We start from the raw sequence: 12,653 nt of genomic DNA on the forward strand, positions 1-12,653 counted from the left end.
GCCCCTTACATACTGCCAAGGGGGGGCAATAGAGGCTCCTCAAGCTATTGGCGTTCAGGGGAGGAGAGATTTGTGAGGCTCAGAGCATAATCACTGAGCCTTCTTCACAGATTTCCTGCCAAACAGCCGCTAAGACCTGCGGGGGTTGGGTTGGCAGGGAGATTGCTGAGGGGAGGCGGCACTTGCATTAGTTCCGGAAGGATGTTACAGACTGGAGATTGGACAGCAGGGGCATGGAGCCCAGGAGCCGGCCTGGGTGATCTGTCTTTCCTTAGAGGCCTCGGAGGGCAGAACGGTGCCCTCTAGGTGTCCATGGGGAGACAGATGACCATACCTGTGTCCTCAGATGGAGGGTCACCCTGGGGAGAGCCTTGGACGTAGCTGGAGCCAAACATCCCAATCCTTAGCTCCCTTTATTTAGCCATTTGGTAAAGATTTACTGAGCACCTGCCAAGTGCCACAGCCTCTTCTGAGGTCTGGGACACACCAATGGATGAAACCAAGACCCTGCCCTGGTGGCATTTACTCTCAGTGTCTGTGACCCCGGGGCGCTTCTGGGTACTCAGCTTGTGAGAACAAACACCCTCTCAGTACTCGAACAGAGCTTCATCTGTGGAAAGCACTCTACACCTCTGTTCTCGTTAGGTCTTCACAGCTCTACTCCCACCCCATGAGCTAGATAGGGTGCAAATTCACACCTCTATACCATGGGTAAGGAAAACAAAAACCCAGAAAGGTGAAATGACACATCTAAGGCCCATTCACAGCTGGTAGGACCCAGGTGACCTGATTCCTAGACCAGGACTCACTGCCCTGCTGCAGGCTCTCTTGTCTTTATTGGGCTTGGCTGGTCTCCAGATGGGTCAGTTGCCCCACCTGGCTTAACCCCTGTTCTCTGCCTTCACCTCTAACTCTTGCTAGCAGTTCCAGAAGCTGCTCCCAGCCCTCTGCAAGCACCTGCCTCTGCAGATGATTCCAGTGTGCAGCAAAGCTGAAAGCCTTTGGCAACATTTAAATAACAATGACATCTGGGTCCTACTCCCAGATTCCATTGCAATTAATCCAGAGTAAGGGCTGAGCAGTAGGATCACATGCTCATGTGTGCACATGCATGCACACACATACACATATGCACACGCACACACACGCAAGCACACACCCCTGGGAGGCTCTCTCTCACTGGGACATCCTCCAGCAGGACCAGTGCCCCCCCCTCTTTACAGCCCTTCTCCTTCCTGTTCTCCCTTGACACGTTTTAGGGCTGCTCAGTCAGCCTTATCTACAACATTTCTAGGCCAGATATAGTCCCGTTTGATGACCAACTCCCCAGGGATGGGAGGACTTACTGCTTCACCAGGCAGCTCTGTTAGAAAATCCATCTTCATACTCAAGTTCTCAAAGCTCCCATTCTTTGGGAGTCCCAGTGGAGTCAAACAGAAAATTTCAGGAGTGGTCAGGTCTCTTGGTCGTTTGTGTCTGAACCCCAAATCAAAGCTGGCTCCAGCAAAGAGGGAATGTGTTGGTTCCCAGAACTTGGAAGTCTCACGTGGAGCTGGCTTTGACTTGGTTGTCTCCAGAGGCTCCAGTCATTTCAGTACATCTCTGTCTCCCATTTCTCTTAGCTCTGCTTCTTTCTCTACATTGTGGGTAGATGGTCGCTGGTAGGCCCAACCCCATAGCTTTCTACTTAACATTCTCAGCGGAAGGGAAGACAGTGTCTCCCAAGGGAAGATTCTGACTGGCCATCTGAACCACAAAGCAGGAGTCCTCCCTGACAATGTGAGGTGGGAAAGGTGATCTGGAACAACAAGTTCCAGGAGCCCGGTGTCCTCCTCCTGACACTCCCCAGCATCATGTGCCCCTGCAGTTCCTGCCTCAGGACAAACACCTGTTTATTCAGCAACTGCTCACATGATGGGATATCCTGAATTTCTTGTTCATCTTCCCCTGCAGATGCCATGCCCAAGAGCAAGATTTCAAGGGTGGTTGCTCTCCCCTCTCCTGTCTTGCCACTTGAAACCCACTTGTGCCCCCAGAGCCCATGGTGGCTTTGTTGGTGGCCCCTTTGTGCTGGTGACTCATTCTGTGGCTACTGAGCTCCTTTCCCCAGCCAGGCTTGCCCTGTGGGTATGCTGGCCACTAGCCTGGGCTCACCATTCCCACCTGCCCCATTCCTTCAGATCCCTGATGCTCCTCCGTCCATTTCCCCCCAGCAACATGTACACAAAGTTGAGAGTCACGCCCTCCACATTTTTATCAAGCCATGGATGAAATACCAGGAGAAAAGACAGGGTGAACTATGTTCATTGAAACTTTCTCTAAATGTCCTTGCTGACACACCTTACTTTGCTATCTTACCCTCGGGACCAACAGGGAAGGATTATGGTCCATTTGCACTCCATCTACATTGGTTCTTGAATCTCTGACTTGAGTTCAACTAATGAGCCTGTAGGTTCCTATCCCCCTTGCCTCCTCCCCTAGGTGCCAACAAACCATTTCCTCAACAAAGCCCAGGATCCCCTTGGAACTCCCAGGTGTTGGGTTTGCAGAACTCACCCCACCCTCTGTGGGGAAAGCAGAATGGCAGTGGGACCTGACAATGGCTCAGCCATCACAGGTCCTCAGTGTCCTGGGCTGGGATTTGTACAGACCCCCAGAGCCTCACCTTCTTCAGGAGTTGTGTGCTCTCTGTGGCTCTCCACCCCTATCACTGGCTACCTGCCCCTTTGTCCAGATTCATTCCACCCGTCTCAGCAGTAGACACTCTCCTTGAGAGAAGTCACAAGGGCAGAAGGGCTAGCATTACACTGAGCTGCAGGCACAGCCTCGCTTTCTCTCTGTTGTCTGTATCACATCTCTGGGAGAAAGGTGCAGAAGCAGAGCTGTCCTTTGCATCCAGAATCCCAAACCCTCAATGATTCCTTTACTGCTGCAAGAGCCACATGCACGGGGGACACTCTGGACAGCTCCATCTCTGGCCAGGTCCCTGGGGCGCAGGAGCTGGCTCGCGTGAACTGGGTCACGTGAACTCCCAGCCCTCCTCACCCCCCCCAGTCTTTGCTTGTGCCCCTCCCTCTGCCTAGAACCTCCCTGCATTTTCTGCCGATGGTCATCATCGCTCTTCTTCGAGCGCAGGCTCAAATGCTGCCTCCTTCCTGAGGCTTCCTGTGGCCCGATCGTTCATTCATTTGCTCATCAAATATGTATTGAGTGCCTGTGTGCTAGGCACTGTTCTGGGCACTTGAGATCTATCAGTGAGCAAAACGAAGGACACCCCCCAGCCCCTATGGAGCTTACATTCAGATGGGAGGGGGAGTACAATAAACAGTAAAATAATAAGCAAACTACATCACATGTTACAAGGTAACAAGTGATAAAGAGAAGAGAAAAATATGGAGCACCTGAAGGCAGGCCAGGAGTGCTGGGGGCAGTGGGGTTGCTATCTCAATTAGCGGGGGTTGAGGCGGACCTCCATGAGCAAGGATGAGGTGAAGGCTGAGCCAAGCCGGTGTGTGTGAAGAGAGCAAGGGGGGCAGCACTGCAGCACTGGGAATGAGGGCACGCCCCAGAGCTCCAGGGACAGCAGGGAGGCAGAGTGCATGGAGGGAGCAAGGGAGAAAATACGAGAAGATGGGGTTGGAGAGGTAATAAGCTGCTGATTTTTCCTCTCGCCCTGAGCTCCTTCTGCCCTTTGTTGCAAGATTAGCACATTCCTTCTGGGGGCTGTGGTAGTCAGTGTGTGTCTGGGGCTACAGAGGGAGTTCCAGTGTCCCACAGAACCTAGCTGCCTCCTGACACTCGGCACCCACATAACAAATATTGCCGAGTGAATGCAGACGTGCTTGAGGGCAGTGCGGGAGAAGAGGGCAGTGGTGCTTAGCGCGACACCAGAGTGAGAACTGAGACCGGGCAAGACCTGATGCTTGTGCACAGACTTCAAGGATCTCCCGGAGTCAGGCCTGCCCAGGCTTCCCTGTCCATTTCCTCTCTCCTCCCTCTCTCTGCTCGTGATCTCCGTTTTGCATCTTGGGGGCTGTCCATCCTTGAGAGCCAGGCCCCAGCACCTCTCCCAAAACTCATCCCCACCTGCTGCTTCCTCCCGCTTCACTCCCAGCCACGGCCACGGTCCCTAGGCAAAGCAGTTGCTCTATAACTAAAAGAGGTGCTTACAGTAGCCCCAGAGGGGGCAGGTCCTCCTTGTTGTGCCTCATTGTGGAGACTTCAAACTGCCCCCAGGCTGTGGTCTAAGATCAGATGGGGGACCTGGAAGCCACGGGTGGGGGGTGCTTCACGCCAGCTGACCCTCTCCCACCTTCTCCACCGCAGCCTATGAGATCGTCATAGAAACGGGCAACGGAGGCGAAACCAGGGAGAACGTCTGGCTCATCCTTGAAGGCAGGAAGAACCGATCCAAAGAGTTTCTTGTGGAAAATTCTTCCCGACAGCGGGCCTTTAGGAAGTAGGAAGAGGGTTTCCCACAAAGGAGTGGTGGTGGGTGGGGTGGGTAAGAGGGACGCCCAAAATCAACCCCCTTGGTGGGCACCATAAATATACAAATGGGCCTAAACTGCACTTATGGATCACCTACTGTGTGCCAACCCTGTGCAAACTCGATGGAGGAATTTCCCTTATAAAAGGGAAAGGAGGGGATTGCCACTCAAAGAAAGGCCACTATATGAGAATTTAATTATGTCAATCACTAAAAAGAAAGGCTAATTCTGTAACGTGCTAGAGGTGCTAATTATCGCTACAATGGCAGTCATACTATAATATATAACTATATTAAAGTAGCACGTTGTACACCTTAAATTTACACAGTCTTATATCAAATATATTTCAGTTTTTAAAAGTTAATGGAAAGCTACAGCAAAAATTAATAATTAACTAATTAAAGAGAGCCCACTTTGCAGCAGGACCAGGTAGCACTGCAAACCTTCTCCAAGTCCGTGCAGACCAGGAGCTCACGGTCTAATTGAAAAGGAAAACATTCAGCCATGAGATTGCAGGAGAGTCATCATGGGAGCAGCACAGAACTGAGTTCTACTTGGAAGGAGGAAGGGAAGAGAGAGCCTCTATGAAGCTCTCTAGGGAAATCAGCCTTGGGTTTTGGGTAAAGGTGCCTCTTCTCACCGTTCCTGGTTGGCAGGCACTCCGGAGAATCTCCCTTCCTCCTGCACACCAGAGCCCCCCCCCTGAACTGCCCAGATGCCCACTTCATCTCCCCGCGTCCGCCAGAACTGCTTACAGAAGTCTTCCCCGCCTCTGACCCACTAAACCTCTCATTTGAACTCCCTGTGCGTCAGGATGAAGTCTGAGCTCCGTAGACTGGCACTCTGGACCAGCACAGACGGCCGCACCCTGCCTCTCCCCTTGCCACTTCCCTGGCTGAACCCCAACTGCAGCCAAGCCAGTACTCCCCCCAGGGGCGCCTGTGCCTCCTCCCCCGCAGTCCCCATCCCAGGACTGTGCCCAGTCAGGTCCCCCTCAGGGCCTCTTCCCTTCCTCCCGAGGCTCTGCTCTCTGAATCCCACCACCCTCCCCAGCCCAACACCCAGGGCCCAGGGCCTTGCCCTCCTCCCAGCTCCATCTGCTGCATGATGTTACCGATCCCTGGTGCTGGGACCAGGCGGGGCTTTTTAATGGCTGTGATTGTCTTGTTCCAAAACTAGGCTGAACCTCTCAAAGAATGCAGGCTGTGGTTGCCAATTCCATCCCTGCTTCTCAGACCAGTGCCTGGAATACAGTAGGCACTCAATAAATGCTCACCTCCTTCAGTGGACACGGGCAGCTCTTGAGGGCCATACCTTTGTGTCCTTCAGGGGAACCACAGACACATTCGAGTTTGACAGCGTCTACTTGGGGGACATTGCCTCCCTCTGCGTGGGCCACCTCGCCAGGGAGGACCGGTTCATCCCCAAGAGAGAGCTGGTCTGGCACGTCAAGACCATCACCATCACGGAGATGGAGTACGGCAATGTGTATGTACTGTGCCTCCGCCCCTCCCCCCCGGAAGTGCTGCTGATTCTGAAGGGACAGATGGGCTAGAGCATGGGCTAGCCACCAGGCCCCAGGGAGCTGTCCCCTTTGAGGCCACCTCATTCAGGAAACTTGCAAGACAGGAAGGGAAGAGGCAGTGGTAGTGTTCTGGAGCTTTCTGAGCCGTGGGCCCACCCTCAGAGGCAGGGACTAGAGCAGATGAGCTTGGATACTCCAGCCTTTTAATGCAGGGATGCTTGCTTGGAAAAACACTGAGTAAGCCAGACAACGCCAGACAGCGGCCGCTTCCCTTCCCTTTCCCTCCCATCTCTGTGCAACGGCAAAGAAACACAGCTTTGAAGCCGGCTGCTTCCGCCGTCCCCGTGAAAGCCCTGCCGTCGCGGTGGGCAGAGTGGGGCCCAGACCAGCTGGAGTCATCCCTTGGCACACCTGCCTCTGAGGACTCTCGATAAGGAGCTTTGCTTCCCCCCCACCCCCACCCTCCAGGGTCTTCTGGAGCCTCGGGCATTTCTGGAGGATTAAGGGTTTTAGTTACCTGGGTAACAGTCCACAGCCATCAGTTTTTCTAATTAAAACCACTTGGTTACCACATTGGATGCCAGAAAGCGGGAGGCCCTGGAAGGCAGGAAGGACAGTGTAAAGGCACCAGGAGGGGAGGAAGGGGGTGCGGGGACCACTGCTTGCCTCGGGGAGGCTAGGCCCGGGGAGTGAGTGACAGGCGAGGTGCACAACTCCCAGGGCCAGCCTGCTTGCTGCTCCCCACCCCAGAACCCCGGAGCTGGCTCTGCGCACGGCCATGCCTTCCCGGTGTGCAGGGAGCGCAGGGGACAGAAGCAGCAGCTGGGTGCAGGCTCTGGCCTCCAGAAGCCCAAGCTGCTCAGAGCCGGTCCGTCTGCACTCCCCCCCACCCCCTCCCTCGGCAGGCAGGCATCCTGAGATTGGCTCCCTCTGACCAACTTCCCCCTTGGGGAATTCGCCAGGAAAGGGTTCTGACTTCCAAACTTCTGTCTTAACCAGCTCAGGCTGCCGTATCAAAAGACCACAGACTGAGTGGCTCAAATAGCAGACGTCTTTTTCTCACCGTTTGGGAGGCTGGATATGGGAGGTCAGGGTACCAGCATGGCTGGGTCCTGATGAGGCCTCTCTTCCTGGCTTGCCGTGTCATTATGGCAGAGAGAGCAAGAAAGAGAGAGAGAGAACTCAGGTATCTCTTCCTCTTCTTTCTTTTTTTAAGAGAGAAAGAGAGAATAAGCAGGGGGAGCAGCAGAGGGAGAGGGAGAAGCAGGCTCCCCACAGAGCAGAGAGCCCGATGCGGGCGGCTCGATCCCAGGACCCTGGGATCATGACCTGAGCCAAAGGCAGATGCTTAACTGACTGAGCCATAAGGGCACTATTCCCATCAAGGGGCCCCACCCTCATGACCTCATCTAAACCTAATCACCTCCCAAATATCCAAATGCCATCACACTGGGAGTTGTTAGGGCTTCAACATATGAATTTGGAGGTGAGACATAATTGAGTCCCTTTCAGGCTGCAGTGTTACCAATTGCTCTTTTAGAGAAAAACCAGCAGGTACAATAAATCCTGCCAGAGTTCTGGGTGTGGCTGCTTGGAGCAGTACTGATGGGGACTGGAGAAGGGGACACAGAAAGCCCGGAGGAGTTCCCGACTCACCCAGCAAGCCGGGGCCAGGGCAAAGCCCCTCTGCCCCCAGTACTGCCTCCCAACCCCATGGAGTGTGGCCGCTGATACCACACCTCCACAGACCCCGGTAATAAACCAGACAAACAAAGACAATATAATACAATGCAATAATAAAATGAAATCGTCTCCACTTGAGTTAGCTTTATTTTTTTTTTAAGATTTTATTTATTTATTTGACAGAGAAAGAGACAGCGAGAGAGGGAACACAAGCAGGAGGAGTGGGAGAGGGAGAAAGAAGCAGGCTTCCCGCCGAGCAGGGAGCCCGATGCGGGGCTCAATCCCAGGACCCTGGGATCATGACCCGAGCCGAAGGCAGATGCTTAACGATTGAGCCACCCAGGCGCCCCTTGAGTTAGCTTTAAACCGACAATGTCTGCTCAAAGAAAGTGAGCCCCAAATCTCAGCACCACCCAGCACCTTCCAGTCTCTGAAGGGAGGGGAAAAACAAGCTCAGCCCATGAACTTCCTACCCCACAGTCCTGGGCCCGAGTTGTAGGATTTCTCTTCCAGGGGAAAGAAGCCCCCATTCCTACACCCTCAAGAGTATGGCCTTTTGTCATGATGTCACCAGGGCTGGCGGGGGAGGAAGGGATGTCCACGGGGTGGGGGATCCTCCCAATGGGAAGGGGGGTGCAGGGAGTCAGACCCCGGATACTGAGCCGTGTGGCCTCAGGCAGTAACCCCTCACCTCCCTGTGCTCACTCTCCCCTTCTGGGAAGAGAGCTGGGTGTTCACTGGAGTCTTGCGCTGGGCGGGTGAGGATGACAGGGGCCCCAGCTCAGGGAGCTCTCAGAGCTCATAGCCCAGCCCGCCTGCCTGTGCCGGTCTCAAGCCTGCGGTTCCTGAGGGATGGTGTATCTGCATCCACAGTTCCTTTCCAACCACCGTGTTGACCGTAATAGCTGGACTTCCATGAATTACAAACGAATTTAATCTCAACCTCCTATAAACACACTAATCTCCAATTTTCATCTTTCAACCGTTTCCTCCTCCCCTGCAATGGGCAGTACCTCCTAACCTGTTCTCCTTCACCACTAAGATCCTCAAGATTGGGTGCAAGGACACACACACGGGCTTTCCTTTCTTTTTTTTAACCAGAAATAATTTTTTTTTTAAAGATATTTCTTTTTTTTTTTTTTTAATTTATTTGAGAGAGTGAGAGCGAGAGAGAGCACAAGAGGGGGTAGGCTCAGAGGGAGAAGCAGGCTCCCCGCTGAGCAGGGATCCCGATGCGGGACTCGATCCTGGAACTCCGGGATCATGACCTGAGCCGAAGGCAGTCGCTTAACCGACTGAGCCACCCAGGCGCCCTAACGAGAAATAACTTTATTGTTTTATCTCAATACCATATATAACACACACTCATTATATTGGGGTGCCTGAGTGGCCCAGCTGGTTGAATGTTAGACTCCTGGTTTTGGCTCAGGTCACGATCTCAGGGTCATGGGATTGAGCCCGGTGTCAGGCCCCAAGCACAGCATGAAGCCTGCTTGAGATTCTCTCTCCCTCTGTTCCTCTCCCCACCCTACTCTCTCTCTCGTCTCTCTCTCAAATAAATAAATCTTTGGGGCACCTGGGTGGCTCAGTTGGTTAAGCATCTGCCTCCGGCCCAGGTGGTCCTGGCATTGAGCCCTGTGTCGGGCTCCCTGCTCAGCGTGGAGCCTGCTTCTCCCTCTCCCTCTGCCCCTCCCCGCGCCCCCATGCTCTCTCTCTCAAATAAATAAAATCTTTAAAATAAATAAATAAATAAATCCTAAAAAATACACAGTCATTATAAAAATTCAAATAATTCAAAGAGTCTATAAAAGAAAGTAACACCTCCCTAAACCTTACCCATCAGAGATGGCCACCAGGATTATTTGGTGACTCCACTCTCTCTGACACTTTATAATGTCTCACAAACACACTGTTCACAGAAGTGTGATCAGATTTACATGTTTTTCAAATATACTTAAATTCTTTTCATTCGTTATTCTTTGCTTTTGCCTTTACTCTTTCTGATGACCCTATCCTCATTTCTAGTGGGAAAAGCCAGGAATGTGTCCTTCCACATCTAGCGTCTTAACTCCACAAAGCCCTAGGGTCCCACATTTTGGTGATCTTATAATTAGATCTATTAGAAATCTTTTCCTTATAGCTATACCAGGGACTATTTTTCAGCCATTAAAAATAATGAATTAAATATGTACCAGATGACTTGGAGCAATTCCCAGGAAAAGCAAGATATGGGAAAACACATATTACATGATGCCATTTTGCAGAGGGAACACTGACGTCCCACATATGTCTGTGTCTATGTGGGTCTGTGCAGGGTTGGGTGAAATGGAAGGAAACTTGGCAAGAGACACCCGCAACTGTTACATGGGTTATCTGAGGTAAAGGTGGGACGTTGAAGTAGAAAGGAAGGAGGGAAAAAGGAGAGAGCCACGCAGAAAGGAGAAGAAAAAGAGTGCATTTAGAAAAACACGAATGTGATCACATGATTTGTGCATTTATATAAAATTATGTATATCACTGAGAATTTGCATAAAGAAATACATTTTTAAAGAATGTCTAAACAAAGAATGAAGTTATATCCCCTCTAAGAAAGTGTGGTATGTAACAACAATCCACATTTATCAAGTGATAACTGGGGGAAGAGAGATCTTGAAGCAGAATTAGGATTTCCTGCCCGTGGCTTTCAGTGGCTGGCTCCTCCGGTGGCTGCTCAGGCTGGCTGCGGGCCCGGCTCTGGCTCACCTTGGGCAGTGACTTCTCTTCTCCAAGACTTAGTTTCCCCTTCTGTGAAACGGGAGGATGATGCCTACAGCTCCGTGTTGTTGTAGGAACTAATGAGATGCAAGAACGCAAAGCCCTGGCATTTAGGAAGCATGCAGAAAAGCAAGCTCTTTTTGCAGTTACGGATTTTCATCTAAAAGGGGTCTGATTTTGCACCACTGGGCACGCCCCGTCAGGGCTGCATTCCTGACGTCATCACTCAGTGCCAGGAGAGCTTATTTCCAAAGCTGTGAAAATATTAGCAGTTGGGAGTGGGAAGAAACCATAGCAGTTGTTCAATTCAAACCTCTAGCATTGCCGATGGGAAAACCAAGGTCCGGGTAGGGGACGTGGCTTGTCCAAGGTCACATGGGTGGGAGGTGGCAGGGCTGGGGCAGACCCCAGGTACCCTTGCTCCCCGTGCAGCATTTTCCCACCGTGCCCTCTGACTTCCTCCTTTGTAATTAATTATTGGGCTGACTGCCATTGCCCAGAGGCTAAAATTGGGGTTGTGGTGGGGGGGGTAGAGAGGGGACTTTTTGGTCCAAGACCATTTCTCTTGTCCCTAGATTTGCTTCTGCTTATGGTAGCTTCCTCAGTAAGTACTTTCTCTAACCCCTTTCGCTCCACAGACCATGAGCACATGCACACACACACATGCGCACACACACACATACTCATAGTTCAACTCAGTCCAGTGCAAGGGATTTGAGAGCACATGTTCCCCAGTGACATCTCCACTTGGCTTTGTCTGGGATTGTCACTCTGGATCCTGCAGCTGTCTCTGAAGGTGACAATACCGGGTAGAAATATTCATCAGTCCCTTTGAAAGAGCAAGGGGACCAGCATGGTTAGTGTGGAGTGAGCTTAGAGAAGGCCAGGTGCTGGGTCAGAAAAGCAAACACAGGGCAGAGGGTCTAATCACATAGGGTCTTGCAGACCTTTGTACGGTGGTGGTTTTCACTTAACCTAAGAAGCCCCTGGAGGGTTCTGAGCAGAGGAATACATTCTCAGGCTTATATGTCTACAGAGTCACTTGGCTGCTGTGTGAAGAAGGGACCACGGGTAGCAGGAAGCAGGGAGACCAGCTAGGAGTCTGAGCTATCTCAGGGAGAAGGAGGTGCTGGTGACTTGGACCAGAGGGGCTGCAGAGCAGATAGTGAGATACTGCATACTTTTTCACGTGGCTGATTCTGGACCTATTTTAAAGATGGGGTCAATGGGATTTGCTGGTGCATTGCACATGGACTTGGGGAGAGGAGTAAAAGGAGAATCAAGGAGCACCTGGAAGGATAGAGAAGCCACTCACTGTGACTTTTAAGACAAACAAGACTCCATCCTCATATTTTAATGCAGACATTTCCAGCCCCAATATCCTGACTCTTGGGGAAGGAATCATGTATGGACCCGGGGCCCAGGGGGAGGGTGAGAGCCTTGGCTGGTGCCCCTGAGCCTCCTCCCTCCCCCCTAGGTACTTCTTCAACTGTGACTGCCTCATCCCCCTCAAGAGGAAGAGGAAGTACTTCAAGGTGTTCGAGGTCACCAAGACGACGGAGAGCTTCGCCAGCAAGGTCCAGAGCCTGGTGCCGGTCAAGTACGAGGTCATTGTGACGACGGGCTATGAGCCAGGGGCAGGCACAGACGCCAATGTCTTCGTGACCATCTTTGGGGCCAACGGGGACACAGGCAAGCGGGAGCTGAAGCAGAAAATGCGCAATCTCTTCGAGCGGGGCAGCACCGACCGCTTCTTCTTGGAGACGCTGGAGCTGGGCGAGCTGCGCAAGGTGCGGGTGGAACACGATGGCAGTGGCCACTACTCGGGCTGGCTGGTGGACAAGGTGGAAGTCACCAACACCAGCACCGGCGTGGCCACCATCTTCAACTGCGGCAGGTGGCTGGACAAGAAGCGGGGGGACGGGCTCACCTGGCGAGACCTCTTCCCTTCCGTCTGAGGGGCTGGAGGCTCTCCCTCCCAGCCCTCCACCGAGATGCTCCTGACCTCCACCTTGGGGTTTCAGCAGTCCTTTCCCAAAGCCTCCTGGCGCTGGGACTGGGGTTCTTCATGGTTCTTCCTCACTTCATGGTTCTCCAGAGGCCACTGCGGGTGACCACTGGGGGGGTCCTGCCCCTTCCCAGTCTCCCGGACCTATAGGAATCAGTCAACATGTGTCATCGTCCATGGCTGCACCTTCTGC

The 12,653-nt window shown here is 52.6% G+C and overlaps 1 protein-coding gene across 2 annotated transcripts in view; it reads left to right on the plus strand.

Moving 5' to 3' along the window:
- The window catches only part of LOXHD1 (lipoxygenase homology PLAT domains 1), a 148,982-nt gene extending 136,572 nt beyond the window's left edge, over positions 1-12,410 (plus strand). For both annotated transcript variants that reach the window (XM_044921168.1, XM_021686337.2), the window contains 3 exons: positions 4,327-4,459; positions 5,820-5,978; positions 11,930-12,410. In XM_044921168.1, the coding sequence (XP_044777103.1) occupies positions 4,327-4,459; positions 5,820-5,978; positions 11,930-12,410 (773 nt within the window). The remainder of the gene's footprint in view (positions 1-4,326; positions 4,460-5,819; positions 5,979-11,929) is intronic.
- Positions 12,411-12,653: the final 243 nt, after the last annotated feature.

The sequence above is a fragment of the Neomonachus schauinslandi genome, chromosome 14 (genome assembly GCF_002201575.2).
Source record: "Neomonachus schauinslandi chromosome 14, ASM220157v2, whole genome shotgun sequence".
Lineage (NCBI taxonomy): Eukaryota > Metazoa > Chordata > Mammalia > Carnivora > Phocidae > Neomonachus > Neomonachus schauinslandi.